This window comes from Aythya marila, assembly GCF_965140915.1.
Source record: "Aythya marila genome assembly, chromosome: 2".
NCBI lineage: Eukaryota > Metazoa > Chordata > Aves > Anseriformes > Anatidae > Aythya > Aythya marila.
The window spans coordinates 133205753-133222944 of NC_139043.1; the positions used below are offsets into that span (position 1 = coordinate 133205753).

The following is a 17192-nucleotide window of genomic DNA, read 5'->3' on the forward strand; positions in this document are numbered from 1 at the left end:
AGATCAAGGATCTCTGACTGCAGGAAAAGGCTAAAAGAACAATCCAGTGAAGGCTCGTGAACCTGTTACTTACATTTAAGTGGCATTTCATTTTATTTCAGATCATACCCATTGCCTTCTGTCCTTTCCCTGGGCACTACCGGAGAGTCTGGCTTCTTTTTTTTTTTTTTTTTTATCAGCCCTCTTCAGATAGTTACACCCATTGACAAGACCCCCTCCGAGCCTTTTCTTCTCCCATCCAAACAAACCCAGATCTCTGCATTATTTCAGGGGCTCCAGCCCCATTATCATTTTGCTGTCCCCTTGCTGGATACGCTCCACTATGTCCATGGCTCTCTTGCAGTAGAGAGCCCGGCACTGGGCACAACACTTGTACATCTCACCGGTGCTGAGCAGAGAAGGATCATCTCCCTCAACCTGCTATCACCATTTCTCCTAAAGCAGCCCAGGAAGCTTTTAATTTTTGAGGCCATGACGTACACTAGTGGCTTAAGGTCAACTTGGTGCCCACCAGGATCACCAAGCACTTCCCTGCAATGTTGCTTTCCTGCCAATTGGCCCCCAGCCTAAACTGTTGCCAGTGGTTATTTTTCCCCAGGTACAGGCCTGCATTTTCTTGTGGTGAATTTCACGAGGTTCCTGCTTGTCGTGGTCCTCCTGAGTGTCAGCACAGGAGCACCAACAACTTTCCTGTTGTCTGCAAGCATGTTGGTTCACCCTACTCCAGCAGCCAGATCATTAATGTAGATATTTAGCAGTATAGGACCCAAAATCAACCCCTCAGGTACACCATCAGCAACCTGCCTCAAGCTAGACTTGGTGCCAGTGATCACAACCCTTTAAGCTGAACAGTCCAGCTGTTTTATGACATACCAGCTCAATCTACTTACATAGTCCATAATTCACAGGTTTAGGTGGATGCTACAGGAGACATTAAATGCCTTACTAAATGTATTTATCCACCTAATTACACTTAATGTATTTAAGCACCAAGACAGGTTGCCAAGAGACTGTGCAGGGTGGAAAACCTCCCAGAAGGGAGGCAGGACCAGCTCCAAGCCCTGAGCAGTGGCTTTGTTATCTTGATGCAGGAGGCCCATCACTAGATGAAGCCAGCTTGGTCATCAGCACCCATCAGAGATAAGCAGACAATATTTGGATGATATCAATAACCACTGGAAGGTATCAAGATGTATACCTGGATACTATTAGGATGTTTGTAGGATGAAATGAAGCTGCCCCTCTGGTCACTTACTAGGGGACTGGAGATCATTCTTAAGACAAAGATAACACAGTCCTTGTAGAAAGTGCAGTGCTTCCCCATGTACTCCTTATGACAGTCACCTTGTGAAGACCTGTCCCATCTACAGTATGCTTCCCTTCCAGGGCTTTAGCTCCTCTCCCTGTGTGTATTTTATTAAGTGATGTTTTTAGTCCCCATCCTCTTCACATACCCGCCTTGTAGCCAAAACATCCCTCAGACCACGCATTGTCACTTGATTGAGCAATGCAAGCCAAATCCCCCAGAAATCTTCATACCACAGCAAGAATTCTGTTGCGCTCACCATATTCATACCTACCACGCTCCAAGGGGTGGTGCTCACACATCTCAAGTTTAAGACAAAATAAGACTGACGATTTTTGATAGGCCATTTTTTTTATTGAGTTTGGATCACGTCTCCCATGGTGCGCGTCACGCACTACGCAAACAAAATACAGAGGATCGCTTTAGTAAATGCACACTGGTTATTAAGCAATGCTACTTTTTTTTTTTGGCAAAGTGCTGTATTTTGTCGGTTTTCAGCTTGTGTTAAGCTATTAAAGGTAAGAGCCAGACATTCTTCCGTATCAAAAGGTCTGCTACAAATAGAGAAGTGGCTCTAGAAAGAAGCTGCCATAGATGCATAGACTGATGTACAGTATCGACCCTAAGTGAAATGTCCCTTTTGAATCTTCAAGTTTGCTGTGTAAAGTTACACCGAGAAGGCACAGTTTAAAATGCAAAATCTGTCCATTGACCAATACATATGAAAATACCATTTCTGAAGGATTCATGAATATCAATCAGTATGAGACAGTGCAAGGCCTCCACTTTTACAAGAAAAAAACACACATTTTAATACAGTTCAAAAACCATATAAAAAGCCACACAGCTCACTATTAAAACAGAAAACCATAACAAATCTAATTGCCCAATAGCTCCAGGCATAAAATGGGGCTAGACCAACATAAATATTCAAAACAAATTAACAAAAAGCAATTGATGCAGTACTATCTCACACAATAATATGGTTTCCAATATTACAAATCGAAAAGCACAGCTTTGTGCAACAAAACAGTTTATATCCTGAAAGATATAGGCATTCATCACCAGAAAGTTATCTAGTAATGTAGTATAAAAAAGATCAGTTTCTCCCAACTCTAGGAGCAGTCTGAAGTTGCATTTACTTGCCTGCTAAGAACAAACCAAGGCTCTCATTTTAATGCCTGGGAGCCTTTGTACTCTCAACTCCATCTCCCCACTGAGATTCAAAGGATTACTTACTCCTTCCAACACAGGGAGGTGGAGACGCCATCTTCCTTCATTTAACTTTAGGAAAATTAAAGCTGAAGGAAAGTAGTTACTTACGCATCAAGAGAAACAACGCAGGAAAGCACAGAATTTTCCTGAGCTAGAAAGCTGTCGGGGAGAAGGAAGTTTAAGTTGGACAAAGAGTTGGAGTGATAAAAGGTAGATAATCTGAGACAAGTAGAAGTATTTATGCCAGTGTACAGATGTGAGACTGGTGAAACTACAGCTACTTGCAGGTAAACCAGAATATTTGGACCACAGAAGAATTCCTGTATGGACACAGGTACAGGCTGCTGTGAATAGTAACAAAACCCCTACCTGAGGCTCACGATGTGACCAATTTTGTTCTTTCACAGTCCATGTGAACTCCATGTGTCTAAAAATCTAGCATATCCAGGAAAGCACCACTTGCTCTTACACATTTAACTATTTGTCAATATCCCTTTGCAACAATCAGAACTAAACTCAGGGAAGCAGCAAAACTGCAGTGAAACATTATAAAATGAAACAGATCCTAGGTGCTGTTCTCCATACCCTAGGTATGTTCCACAGCAATTCCAGTTGCACTCCATGCAACACCAACACTAAATTGGGGCTAACTCAGGTTGTTGGGCTTCTGCAGAACTACGGCATTTGGCTGGACTGAAAATAAAGAAAATAAAGCAACGCAGGCCTGGAATAATTCACATTTTTGACCTCGCCCAATTTCCAGAGACCCCCCACATGACTCCTTATACTAGCTTTTGTATAAGGACTACTGGAAGACATGACTGCAATGTTAACACTTTAATGCCCTAGGCACTACACACAGGGAAAAACAGTTGAGCACTGACAGAAAGGAGATAAATTTACATATTTCCCCCTTTTCTGCTTCTTCACCTCCAAAGCCATTTTACCTACTTCCTAGATAAATCTATCAGGGTTCAGTGTGCCACATACACTCTGCTAACAGGTAAAGTTTAAGTGCCTGCCTCCTTCCAGAATTCTCAAGTATTTGCTGGTTTTGAATGGCTTTTCTTCCCTGTTGGTCTACAGAATTCACGTCCAGTCCTCCTCTGCCCAGCTGAAGGGAAGAGAATGCACTGCTGATGTGTCTCAATTCATACAGTTATCTTTGTGATTAGTTAAGGCTTTCAGCAATCTTTTCTCCCTTCCACACCACCCTTCATTTCCACTCACAATTAAAAACTCAGACTTCATTGGAGAGGGGGACTAGAGAAAGTTAGTTAGGAAAACTTCTAAAAAAAAAAAAAAAAACCTTTCAGCTATTTTTGAGCAACTCTCAACCCGTAAACAAGAAAAAAATCTAACAGCAAATAGCAGCTCAGAAATAGCTGAGCATCAGCCTGACTTCTTTAAAAAGCAGTCATCTACCGACAGGATTAGAACAAGAACAGTTGTTCCACCATCTTTCTCTGTAACTAGACAGATTAAAGGGAATGGGTTAGGGTTTGGAAAAATATGTCTGTCTTAGAAGACAAGAAGAGTTAGAGAAAGGGGAGAAGAGAACTCAAACTGTACCAGGTAAAACAGTTCAGCTCTCTGGGTTACGCACCTGCACTTAACCCATAGGTCCACTTTTCCTTTCACTCCACTGTGAGGTACTACATCTGCAAAACCAGTGCCACGTCACACTGCAGGAACATCGAGGGGACATTTAGCCCATTTCTGACACCCACATCACGTACCCAACGCAACGCCAACTCCTCTCAAACACAGACAGGTACTAGGCAATTTGGATGAGATGTCCTTCTTGTAACAGTTCAGCATTGCTATGTAAAAATCCACGGGCAGCTACGGTACTTCCTTGTTAGAAGGTGATCACAGATGCTGAATACAGACAGATACACAAGCTGTCAAGTATTTGTCATTAAAGCATATGGCTAACCTCAGATTCTCTAACTCTGCTTTGATTAATGCAAAGATGCAATTGATTTTCCATCTCAGTTAAGTCTCCTCCACTTAGGTGGCCCTCAGAGGCCACCTAAGACCCCATCGGCGTACAAAACAGCCCAACCTGTCGTGCTGCTGGGCTTCCAGGACACTGACATTAAACACCGTGTAGGACTTGCAGCGAGATGTCTGGAGAGGTGTCGTTTGGTACGCACGCAGCTCTAGCTATGATTGTGTCTGAGGGAACGATAATCAGCTTCGGATTGACCACACTTACCTACGCGCGAGAACAGGAGCGACCTAAGAACCAATTAGAGCACAGATTAAAAACCCCCGAGAGCCGTCAGTAATTGAACTGACGCTGGCAAGGCTGGTGAACAAAGAGTCCGTTGTGCTTGAGCTGCCGAGAGTGGCAATCCCTGGTGAGGTTTTGGCGGCGGAGGCCGTTCCTGCTGAGATAGTGTCTTTCGCCGCGCTCCTTTATCCAGTGGGTAGGACGAAAGCTCTTGGATTTTTCCAGAAAGGCTGAACGAGTAGCGAGAGCCGCGACGTAGCAGTGAACACGCTGTCCCGTTTCATTTTGGGCCTCCAGTCTGAGAACACAAGGAAATTCAGATGGTCACCGAGTTAGCATTGAAAAGAGGCAAACTGTACAGGGCGTGAGAACTTCAGCATCGGGCAGGTCAAGCAGGGGCACCCTCATTCTACTGAGAAACGATTTGGGCCGAGTTTAGGCCAAGTCAATTCAGGAAAAAAAAAAAAAATCACATTGGTAAGTAGGGTGTAGTGCTGCCAACTCACTTTTTCTGCAGAGGGAACACAATAGCCTCGAGCTATTATGCTATTGTGCCTTTCCTTCCCTGCCCCACCTCCCCAACCCCGAGATGCAGCAGGGATCAGAGCCACAAGGCTGCATGCGTCACTGATCCAGCTTTAGAAGACTTAGATTTATCCACGGGGCTAAGTTTGGTTTAAAAAAAACATCACCTTGAACATCATTTGTTCGGTCTGAAAACAAAAGCACACGGATGGAAGCGTACAGCTGGGTCACTGGCCGCACGAGTAAACCCAACCAATGTTCATGCATGAGAATGGGAGAGAGACCAGTGGTGGCACACGCTGGGAGCAGCTCAGAAGGGTCGTTCTCCAGCCAGCCCTCTTGATTTCACGAGCAGGGAGGCAGCAGTTTTGGCAAGCCCTCACTCCATCATGCACTAGTGAGGAACAGAACAGCAGCCTATGCAAGCGGGGACTGACTGAGAAAGGACTGCCCTACTTCCCAGAACAACCACTGGATTTCCTAAAAACTTTCCAATGTGCAGTTTTAGAAGTGAAAAAGCAAACCCCAAGTCTGAGTGCAACCAGTGGCACCAGCACTACTCGCCTTCCCCCTTCCTGCCCAGCAAGGTGTCTGCAGGGCCGGGAGCTTGCTCAGGCACAAGCAAAGTACCTGTTGGGAAATCTTACTACTCTGTGAAGCCCGTTAACCCTGGGGAGGGTTAATTGCCCCTCTTGTCCCAGATCTGTGAGCTCCTGGAGAGCCTGCAGCCAGTCTGGACTGCCATGCCCATGGTACACCCCCTCAGCCTTGCCCTTGCAGGCGATCAGCACAGACATGAGCTCTGCCTCTCCCCACTCCACGTGGAAGGGATGTGCTGTCAGTGTGGTACCTCACCCTGCCCCTCCACTCTAATTTTCACCTTTTGAGTGTAAAAATCCACTTCATCTACTTGCTTTTTAGCTCTCTGGGTACAGGTGCACTCAAGCCTACAGACTCCAGAAGAGTCACATATGGCACGCTCGTTCTCTCTTCTTCCCTCAACAGATTTATCCTAAACACTTGAAATATGAAGCAAGGAACAAGTGAAGGGCATCGGCTGCTAACAAAGCATTGTGGTTTACTATGGAAAAACATGACCAGCTTAAAGAACAGAGGGAAGTTTATGCACCATCCTTTTGCTTTGAAAGAAATTTGGAAGGAGCAAACGGAGATTTCCTCCACAAAAAGGGGAAAGACCAACTTAAAATTCTTGCTGAGGATGGTTTTCATTTCACACACCCCTCATGCTTTACAAACCAGTGCTGGAAGAGTAATAAAAAGTGGAAAAATGAAAAAAATGAGACTGGGATAGCAGATGTGTGAATTATCCAGGAGGCCATGCACTCCTGTACCTTACTGGTTGCTCGTGGTAGTCTGGCACTAGCGGGCCCCAGGCTTTGGAAGTGGGCTGACAACCTCCTATCCTCACAGATCTCATTTTAGAGAGGTTGTGGCTAAAGCCAGCCTGCTGCTACACACACTCTGCTGTGTCCCCAGCCTCTGTTTTGCCAGAAAGCTAAGCATCCTGCTAGTTGCTCTATGCAGCCAGGCCTCGTAAGAAACACGTTGGGATCCAGACCCCGCAACAATTAAACTGATTTTTCTGCCCTTAGCATTTTGGCTTGTTAAAGCAGATGGAGTTAGGCTCGATCAATTCACATTATTTGGCACAAAGGTTAGTCCTAAAAATGAGTATTGTTTCGGCATACAAGGCTCTAGAGGAAGCAATGTTGCTAGCAGGCTGATCAAACAAGAAGCACTGTCCCAAAACAGGAGTACTTACTGTGCCAGCGTGCCTTAAACAGCTTTTCTTGGCCCTACAATGTTAAATGGCCAACCATTACATCACTGGGGACTGCAGAACAGTTTGAGACTCATTGCATCAGCAGTGTCATTGATTTTCCCCGTTTGTGATTTACCTCAGCTTTAGACTTTAACCTGCTCCCAGTTCTGCCACCCAAAATAGTTACATTTTCCACACAAGCCCAGGTCATCTAAATAAAGCAGCAACTGAGAAGTCAGCGTGAAGAAACTTTGTGATGCACCAGCTGAGGATCTCAGCTTCAGCTCCCCAATGCATTAAACTAGCTTAACACAATACAAGATACTGATATAAATTCTTTGGGAGAAGCATCTCTCATTCACAAGTCACCAGAGAAGTCCGTATCCGACTTCAGGTGTTCCTATCCCCTGGAGATTAACAGTTTAGATAAACTGGCCTACTGCCCTTCACCAGGCCATGCCTGACTCCCTGTGCTTACCTCAGATTCCCTCAGATCTTCATTTTTAAAGAGGTGCTGCATGCACATCGCCTCCTACCAAGGTAAGCTCAGCCCTTGATGCTTTACACCACAAACTGCCCTCCCCAAGTAACTACAGCAACCCAGGATTACAGATACCAGGGCTGTGCTTCGTTACACAGCAGCGTGCACCATCTCAAAGTCACTTCGTTCTTCAAACTGAGAGCTTGAAGCGTGGAAAGGGGCTGATTGGAAAAGTCAGCGGGTACCTACCTATAGCAGCTTGATCACTGCACTCACTGTTTTCCTCTACAAAGCTCACTAGACTACAATTTTTTTAATTATTGCTGCTACAGGTGTCAGGAAGAGTCAGTCTTTATTAGCCAGGACTCACAAACCATCCCATTATTTCTAATTAGGGGAACACAGGCAAATGAGGAGTCACGGTGGCACAGATACACTCTATTTGTACACATGCTGTATTATATAGATGTCTGTATTGTGTAGATGGATGCACTGGCCATTTAGCACCAAGGAAGCAGTGCACCAAGCACTACAGCAGCAATTCCACGTGGCCAGATCTTTAGGACCCAAAGCTAAAACAGCGCAGCTCCTGCTAGAAGTTTACAGTGCAATTTTTTCCACCTTGTGGGGAGTAAATCTACGAGCATCAATTTAATTTTGTTCCACAAGGTGTGCGTGGGAGATTTAATCTCTTGCCCTAATCCATCACTAGGTTAGAAAAACAAAAGGACTTTCCTGCCAGGATTGTTAAAGTAATATTTTTCACCTCAAGGTGACTGAAGAGGTACTGACTAATGAAAAATACCCATAGCTTCGAGGGGTCTGAATGCTTTTAAGTGTATAATACCAGCTACAGCGAACTGCCAGACCTGGAGTGTGTCCTGAGGGAACAACTGGGCTCCATAAACATGCACCACAGTGCCAAAACAGCATCCCCAAGTCCTCCACAGCCCTGTCATCCCCTCCCATTTTCCTAGGCAGGCAGCTCTGCCCGCCCTGCTCTGCTTGTGCAGGATTCATGCTTTATTCACTCGCTCTGGGATAAGCTGGAAAATTCAGTATTAAGTGTCTACAATGATTAAGTAGAAACCAGATCTTTTTGCAACGAAGCCAGACGTACCTGGGGCTACCCGGGCTGTGGAACTCCTCGTCCCCGCAGCCAGGCTCACTGAGGCTGTGGCAGGCGTCGTGGACGGCGTAGACAGACATGCTGGGGTGCTCGATGAGGAGGTTCTCCATGGGACTGGTCTCCACCTTGATGGCCGTGAGCCCGCCGGCGGTGAAGCAGGGCGGAGGGGTGATGAACCAGCTCTCCTCCATGGGGCACGACTCGAAGTGGATGAAGCAGGACTCGCTGGCCTCCGGCAGGTGCTCCAAGGGGGGCGGTAAGCAGGGGAAGACGGGCGAGCTGCCGGCGGCCGGCGCTTCGGCGAGGTCCCCTTCCTCCGCGGAGCAGTTGGTGCAGGTGTCTGCTGCAGGGGAGGAAGCCAGGGACATTGGCAAGGGCAGGACACAGCCAGCAAGGTCAAACCAAGCCAGAAACAGGATAGAGGAAGGCAGAAGCAGAAATACACCCCTGTCAGCATGTACACAAAATTTGCTTTACGAGCAAGGGGAGGGGAAAAGGGAGTTCCCTGACGATCCAGGCTAGACACCAGACACGTAAAATAACTGTTATCAGCAGAGCAGTGCAATTGTGTAATAAGTCAAATAGGGTTTATCAGCAGGAGTGGCTCTGCTGAAGCCTGTGTCAGGTCTAGAGCCCTGACATCACTCTTCTCATCCGTTTACATAACCTGTTTTGGTGCCTTTGCTCAGAAGACACCTTCTGTTTGCTCAGAAGACCTACATTTCTATCTACATTCCTTTTTCTTAGCCTAAAATCCTGCTAAGTGACTGGTTTCTTCACGTGGAAAGGCGACAAGTACAAACCATCTTACCTATGAAGTCAACCAGAATCCACTCATCATCTTCCTTCTCACTGAACTCTGGCTCTTGGCTGGACAGGCTGTCGATGTCTCCCATGAACATGTTATTTAACCTCTGGAACATCACTAAGGCAGGGACAAGGCTTTGGCTGGTGGATCTTTACGCCCCAGGAGCAAGGCACAGCTCACACCACGCTAGCAGAGCGGCATCGACTGGAGATTAAAGTGCATGGATGCTTTATCAGCTTCGGCACGGGACGTTCAGAGTCATGGCTGGTAAACACTGCGAGAAAACAAACAAAAACAGGCTGTTAATGACCAAGCAGCAATAACACCCTCAGGGAAGCGAATGCAAACCCTCCCCTTGGTGCTGCCGGAGGTGTCTGTGGGGGTTTCTCCCCGCAGCGAGAGGCACTGGGGCAGCCTGGGTGCCTGCTGGGCGAGGACAGCCTTCCTCCCAGGTCCTCCTCCCCGCACAGAGCCCTGCCCAGCCGCCAACCCCTCCTTCTGCCGGGTGAGGAGGGAGCTTTTGTGCTGCTGCCCAGCGCCCCGCCGGCCTCCCCGGGGGCAGGGAGGGGGATACGGGGTGCGGGGGGGACCCCAGTGCCTCAGACAGCACCCAAGGGTGCTTAACGGCACCGTTACAATACAGCTTACCTTAAAACTGTTCATTATTTGAACTCCTGCTGCTCGTCAGGGCTCTCACAGCTCAACACCGCTCCGATAACACAGCGGACTGTGTTATTTATTATTAACTGAGGTAAATTAATTACCCACACACACACCACCTCCTGGGGGGGGGGGGGGGGGTGATAGGGAGGGACCCCAACCCCCGCCCCAAACAACGACCCCACAAACGAGGAGTGCACAGCGGACCCGGAAAGGCTCCGGGACGCCAAAATAAGGCAGAAAAAGTAAAACTAAATAACAATAAAATAAAAAATAAATAAACAACAGCGGAGGCAGCGCCAGCAGCCCCGCCGCCGCCAGGCGGCTCCCACCACCCCTCCCTTACACACACACACACCCCGGCGGCTCCAGCTCCGTGCCGGCAGCGAGGCACCGGGCTGGGAACCCCAAATCCGAGAGCCCTGACCCCAAAACCCGGCACCGGCACCCGCACCCCCACCCCCACCCCCACCCCGGTGCCCGCCCGGCGCCCACCTGCGCGCTCCCGCTCCCGCCGCTGCCGCTCCCGGCGCCGGGCGCGCGCCGTGCCCGCGCCGCCCTTTGTTGTAGGGAGGGGGGCGCGAGGCCCCGCCCCCCCGCCCCTCCGCCAATGGGAGGCGCCGCCGCCGCCTGTCGCTAACGCACGTGACGGGGAGGGGGGGAGAAAAGGGGCGGGGCTTCGCGGAGGGGAGGGTGGAGGCTCCGCCCCGCTCCCGGCCCCCCGCGAGGCTGAGGGGAGGGGATGGGGATGGGGAGGGGGGGAGCCCGCTGAGGGGGTGCCTGAGGTGCCCCCTCACGGGGAGCCCGAGTTAAGCACCAAGCAGATCCCCAGGCGTAAACCCCAGACAAAGATGTGCAAAAAACCTGCCCAAGCTGCCCCTAACGCACCTCCCCACATCGCCCTGAGCGATTTGTATGAAGAAATTAATCGTGTGCACGCAGCGCGAGCCCAGGAACCCCCAAGTCCTTCAGGAACCCCCAAACGCTTCATCTCTCCCCATAAGTGTCTCGCTGGTTTCACTTGGTCTGTAACAGATTCCAAAAGGTTCAAAAGGTTCCAGGCTTCCCCGCCTCACATTTCAGGACGTAAATTTGTTTTGTCCCTGTTGTTTAAAGCACGGGTGGTTTGGACGGGTCCGAGCACAGCCAAGCCCCGTCTCAGCGCTGGTGTCTCTGTACAAAATGTTCTGTCCCGAAAGAGGGCTTTTAGACCTAAACATCAGCCTCGGTTCAAATGGCCACTTCCCTTTCTGCTTCAGCTTTGGTTAGCTCAAAGCTGTCTGCGACGTTGGTGTAAAGATACCGGGTTGATCGTTCCCATTGTAAGCCACTCATCTGTAATGCTGCTTTCCCAAACAGCAAGTTAAGATTTCAAGCAAGGCCAGGCCTTTCCAGATTTTTATGCGAAACAGGTGTCAGGGACCTGTTCCTATATTTCTAGAGCGTGAACTCAGCAAATTCAAGAATCCGCTTTGGCCCTGACTCGGAGCCTCGTAGTTTGGCTGTGCGAGAGCCAAGGAAGCAGAAGTTACTGGATGTGATCCTCCAAAGCAGACTGAACAAGTTGGGCCTTCGGGTTTCTGGGGAAAAACTGTTATCTGCAAGCGTTAGACCCGTGATCCTTCTCAGAAAAAGAGTCCTGGGTTAGACAGGGGAGAATACTTTTTTCCTTAGAAGCTGTCAGCAAGCAAATCCTTCTTCTCCTATTGTTAGAGAGCAAAACCAGGCACGATGCTGTCTCCGCATTTTTGTTGGCAGGGAGCCACTGTAAATCATAGCCAGATTAAAAAATAGCGGTGAGCTTTAGCCATGCTTCCAGCCATCTTTCTTGACTCAGCCAAAATAAAAACCCTTTCAGAAGGCTGGTCCGAATACCTCTGGGCTTATTTTTTTGTGGTGCCTTCAGTGACGGTGTCACCTTAGCCCTGAGGCACTCGTCAGTCATTTTCCATTGGGACTGGCTGCCCTCTTTCATATTTGTGCACACACACCTCCTGCCTAAGACCGTCAAGGAGAGCCGTCCTGTCATCCGAAGGAGAAAACACCCGGGGATTTTTCACTTTGGCATGAACTTGGGTTTATTACGTTTATGAAATTCCTAATACATCAGTGTTCGATGGGTTATTAACGTGGTTATTAACCCTTCAATTTTCTGTTCTTTGTTTCAGTGGTCATCTTACGATGATGTGCATCCCACAGTCAGCATACAGGCCAGCGTGCTCAACCCGTGCCGGGGACAGCTGCTGCAGCTTCATGTCAGTAAGGAGTTGTTCCCTGCCTACTACAAGTTGAGCTCAGGGAGAACTTACCTTGGTGCCGTGATTTATTTTCCTGCGCTGGATTTATCTTCGTAAGGATTAATGCTCAGTGAAGGGATAAGTAGGTCTCTTTGTTGGTAGCATATCTGTGTTTTAAATCATGTGGGAATGACAGATGGTGATGAAGTAACAGAAGTGTGTGTGCGGAAAGCTTCCTCCTTAAATTGTCAGCTCAGAGCATGTTTTGTTGTGTGGCTAGCCATGCTTAAAGCCCTTTATTGATTTTTTTTTTTTTTTTTTGCACAGCCATATTATCTGTGGACACACACTGTACACATCTCTGAGGCATTTCTAGCCCGACCAGCGATCCCCTTGTTTCCTTTTGGCTCTCCCACTGATCCGTATGTTTCCTAAAATAGCGAGCGCTATCTTTGTTTTGCTGCGATGAGTTACAAAGGAATTAGCAACATCAGCTTAGCAACCAAGTCATAAAAAATCAGGTCATTTTAAAACGTGCTTGCGTTTCAACCGCAAGCCTCCCCCCAGTTGTAAGTTTCCATTATCTTCAACAGAGCTCTCCGTCTCTGCAGCGCCCGAAGAAGAACCATGCATGTGATTCTGCTCTGGAATCCTTTTCAGCCGTGGATGTTTGTTGCAAATTCCGAGCCCAGCGTTTCTCAACATTACTCAGAGTGGACCCAGGAGATAAAAAATAAAAGACACGGCCTGTGCTGCTTCCAGGCACTGTGTCGGTAACAAAGCCAATCGATACTTCACAATATCCTTAGCCAGCATGTTGAGAACTAATTTCAGCACATTATATATACAAATATATGTGTATCTGTATGTATTTTGTAAATTATATACACAGCGTGTGACGCGTATGTGCTTTACCCAAGGAGGAACCGCCAGGATCCCAAGCACTTACTGACAGGTTCCCTTGCTCGCCTAGGACACGGGTGATGAATGCCAGCGCTCGGTGCCAGCCAAGCTCTGCTGAATGAGTAAATCCCGTGGGAGGTCTTGTCTGTTGTGCTAAGCATTTCATAGAAGCCAGGTGCAAGAGTCATCATTGCACACTGAGTCACTGCCACTGCAAATCTGGTATTACATTCGACTGAAGAGCTTTGTTCAGATCGCATTTTCAAACTGGTTATGCACAACAACAAATTAATGAGGTCTCAGTGTCTGTCAGATTAGTGCTAATGAAGCCTCTAGGCAAGAGACAGATCCTGCCACATGCCCTTCCCAGCTGGAAGAGTCTGCTTTCACAGCGAGGTATGGTTTCCCTGCATCCCAGCCTGGCTCCCCGGATGCCAGCAAGGTTTCCAGCCTTGTCCAGTCACCACGGCAGGAGACCTGTCGCCCCAGGTTTAGTGGCTAACCTGCTGTGCTGCCCTGGGCAGGCTACAGAACTGCCCGAGTTCCTCGTACGTAGGATGTGGTCAGGTAGTCAGGCATGCCACAGCCGTGATGCAAGAGCCTCGTTTGCTCTTAACCCTTTTTATTGTAGGCTGTCGAAGAACTTTGCCAAGAACTGCAGGAGATAAGGTGAAGGCAAACTGCTCCGGGATTATTCTTCCGGGTGGCGGTTCGGCTGGCGTGAGGGCTGAACCCTGGAGAGAGTTACACATCGGATTCAGTTCTTGTACATGCACACCAAAACGGCACTTCTGGCTGGGAGGGACAGGGACAGAGTGTGACAACGTGACAGTGCTGTTGCCCCCAGTGCCCAAGCCCCCGGTAGTCCCGAGGCTCTACCCAAACAGCCGATGTGCTGACATCCACTCGTCTCCTCTGTGCCACTACTTCAAACTACACGCTACCTCTTGTACTTTAAAGATGCGTCTTTCACTCCAACATGGAGAAAGGGCCCAAGTATTAGCAATGTTTTTTTAATAAAAGCAATCCTGGCAGAAGCAGGGCCTGAGAGCGTCTTCCAGGGTTTTTGGAAAAACATCATGGCTGTGGTTGTGACAGAGAGAGGAATGTGTTGGGAGAAAACAGACAGTTCAAGAGAAGAGTTCAGTAAAAGACACTCGAATTGAAAGAACTCTTTTCCTGTGTGTCTGAATTTTTCTAAATATTATCATTGAAACGTCAGGGCTTGAATAATTAAAGTGGTGTAATGAGATGTAATTGCCAGAGCTGCAAGGACAGTAAACATAACTGCGCCATTATCAGGACAGGCTGAGCTTCCAATGGTGCAACAGGTCAAACAGCTGTAATCACACCACTGTACCTGGAACAGGCTAAGCGAAGGGCCACGTGCAGGCTGAACATGAACACACTGTACCTCTGCAACTATAATTAGAGCAAGGCTGAAGGTTTGTAGGTCCCAGGCACAAAGCAGGGTGAGAAAGCTTAAAAAAAAAAAAAAGGTAGTTGGAAGAAATACGAGTTTAATATTCAAACTGAATGCAATCATTAATGAACCGCGTATCTGGGATTGATGGTGAAAACAAATAAGATGCTATTAGGGAATAAAAAATGCAAGGTTTTAAGTTTGGTCAAGAACAGTCAACTGCCAAAGCACAGATTGAGGAACAAATGGGTAGGGAGCAGCCCTGCAGAAATGTTCTGGAGGTTTCATACTGTTTCAGAAAAACCCAGCAAACTTCACACTGAGACAAGGCTATAACACAGAGGCTATAAAGTACCTGAAGTGACTCTTCCAGTTTTCTTATATTGGCAAAACTTAGCTGGAGCTTCGAGAGTCTGGCTTGGGGCACCAAGCTCAGCAGAGATAAAACAGTAATCAGGCTAGAGGGGAGAGCCACGAGTACGATGGGAGTTCTAGAAAAACACGACTTACCAGAGAAGACTGCAGCAATGAGGGTGCGTGCTTTCGTGAAGAGAAACCTGACAGAGATAGGAGCCTTCAGAAACAAAGATGTTAGAGATTAATATGACATTCCGTTTCAGCAGAAATACTTTGGTTAGCCATTAGGGGAAAAACTTTCTAAAAATAAGGATAGTGATGCCTTAAACTAGATTGCCTGGGGATCGTAAATCTTTTTCAGAACCGATCAGAGAAAATATGGTCTGTAACGACAGAGATAAAATGAATCCATCTCTAGTGAGTGGGATGGGAGAGATGGCTTCTTGAGATCCCTTCTCGTCTGTATTTTCAATGATCATTCAAAAGACAAGTGTTTTTTTGTTGTTGTTGTTGGGATTTTTTTATTTTATTTTTTTGTTATTGTTGGGTGTTTTTTTTTTGTTTGTTTGTTTGTTTTTGTTTTTGTTTTTGTTTTTCAGACTTGCTTGTTTGTCCATGCTATTCACTTGCTTCTTCACTTTGGAAATGGAAATCAGATTGTTCAGTCCCAGTCGGCACCGATTTCAGGTTTTTCTTGTACTCCGTAGCAACACAGCGTGACTCTGTTTAAATTGCAAAGTTGTCAAGGCCAAGTTAAAAACTGTGTTAGTTAAAATAATACATTTGAAGCCGCACTCATCCTGGTCAAAATACACATCGCTGGCTTTACATCAAAAGAGTTCATTAAAGCAAGTCCTAAGTCGTGTGTCTCAGGTAATTCGTGTGGTCCCTTTGACACTTCAGAGACACTTCTGCTTGGATGAAACCTGTGGTTTCAGCGGGACAAGCAAGGCAGAGTCAAGAATAAAGGCACTCGTATCCAGTCTACAAAGCCCTGTTCCAGCTCTGGCTTGCTGCAGGGAAAATAGGAGACTTGTTGCCATTTTCTGTCAACAACGTGGAGCTGCTCAGAGCCCATCTGAAACAGAGGATGTTGCAGGGCGATTTAAAGCCTGTCCGTGGACCCTTTGGTAAGGCAAACCCTGGCCAAGCTCAGCAGTTCAGGCCTCGTCCTGAATCCACGGATGCCTTTGGTGTTTTCCTTCACCAGTGTTCCTATGGCAGGAGAACCAAAACCTTGAACAACTAATCCTGCTGCCTATGTCCCGGGAGGGTTAGACACCATTTGAATATCTTTCTGTCTCCGTGTAATTTTGCTTATTACTGAGAGCATTTTAGCTCGCCTTCAAATTATTTCAGCTTCAGTGCAGTGATCCTTGTTGCAACACGCTAAGGCTCTTGGCTCCAGAGCAAATGTCTTGTAAAAAGGATAAAGTGCTTCTACCTATTATGATTAATATTATTTTTCTGAGTGTGGAGGGCACTTTGGCTCCCCTTGCCCCAGGTTGCTAGAGCAACACACATCTGTAAGGAGTCAGCCTTTTAATTGTGTCAATTAGGCTTACATAAGAGTACTTCAGCGATCTTCACGTTGTGGAAAGCAGAGTCTGAGGTCTGGCTGGAGATGAGCCTCGTGCTCCAAACACTAACCAAATGATTTTAAACTTCCTTCTGCTGTAATTGCCATGCTGTGTTAGTCATGGCTAGCAGGCAGCACCCGTCTCTCACTGAGCTGTGCAGGTTTGCTAACGTCCCAGACAGAAGGGAGCAGAAGAGATGGCTTCTTAAACGCATCCCTGCAACAGAAGAAATGAAAAGTGATCTTCTATTTCATTTGCAATACATTATTTTACAATCAAGAACAACTAAATTAGGGCACCAACCTGGCAACAATGCCAGATTAATGATTAATATTTTGCAGCTAAGTGGTGCCGAATTAATGACTGATATTTTACAGCTCTCCGCTGCTTTTCAAATAAAGCCAAGCCATGAAATGCACACGGATGCTCACGTCAACAGCGGTGAAACTGCAGCAAACTTCTGACTGACACCTTTGACCGGAGCAATTCAAAAGCTGCAAGGCTGTATGGAAACTTTCCAGGCAACAGCAGTGCCTTTCTCATGTG

General features: G+C 47.3%; 1 protein-coding gene across 2 annotated transcripts; it reads right to left on the reverse strand.

Moving 5' to 3' along the window:
* Nucleotides 1-3804: 3804 nt before the first annotated feature.
* On the reverse strand, nucleotides 3805-10725 carry TP53INP1 (tumor protein p53 inducible nuclear protein 1). 2 transcript variants are annotated; one of them, XM_082753646.1, is made up of 4 exons: nucleotides 10642-10725; nucleotides 9490-9760; nucleotides 8670-9021; nucleotides 3805-5058 (listed from the first exon to the last, which is right to left on the reverse strand). In XM_082753646.1, the coding sequence occupies exons 2-4, from the start codon at nucleotides 9599-9601 to the stop codon at nucleotides 4809-4811; spliced, it is 714 nt and encodes a 237-aa protein (XP_082609772.1). In that variant the 5' UTR covers nucleotides 9602-9760; nucleotides 10642-10725; the 3' UTR covers nucleotides 3805-4808. The 2 variants fall into 2 exon arrangements, with proteins under 2 accessions (XP_082609772.1, XP_082609773.1); XM_082753647.1 differs by lacking the exon at nucleotides 10642-10725 and adding an exon at nucleotides 10135-10271.
* Between the last annotated feature and the right edge of the window lie 6467 nt (nucleotides 10726-17192).

Excerpts from the sequence above, each read along its gene's own strand:
- TP53INP1 (XM_082753646.1), bottom strand. The coding sequence starts at position 9,601 with ATGTTCCAGAGGTTAAATAACATGTTCATGGGAGACATCGACAGCCTG. Across the intron at positions 9,022-9,489 it reads GATTCTGGTTGACTTCATAG|CAGACACCTGCACCAACTGC; the intron begins GTAAGATGGTTT and ends CCTCCCCTGCAG. Across the intron at positions 5,059-8,669 it reads CACAGCCCGGGTAGCCCCAG|ACTGGAGGCCCAAAATGAAA; the intron begins GTACGTCTGGCT and ends TTGTGTTCTCAG.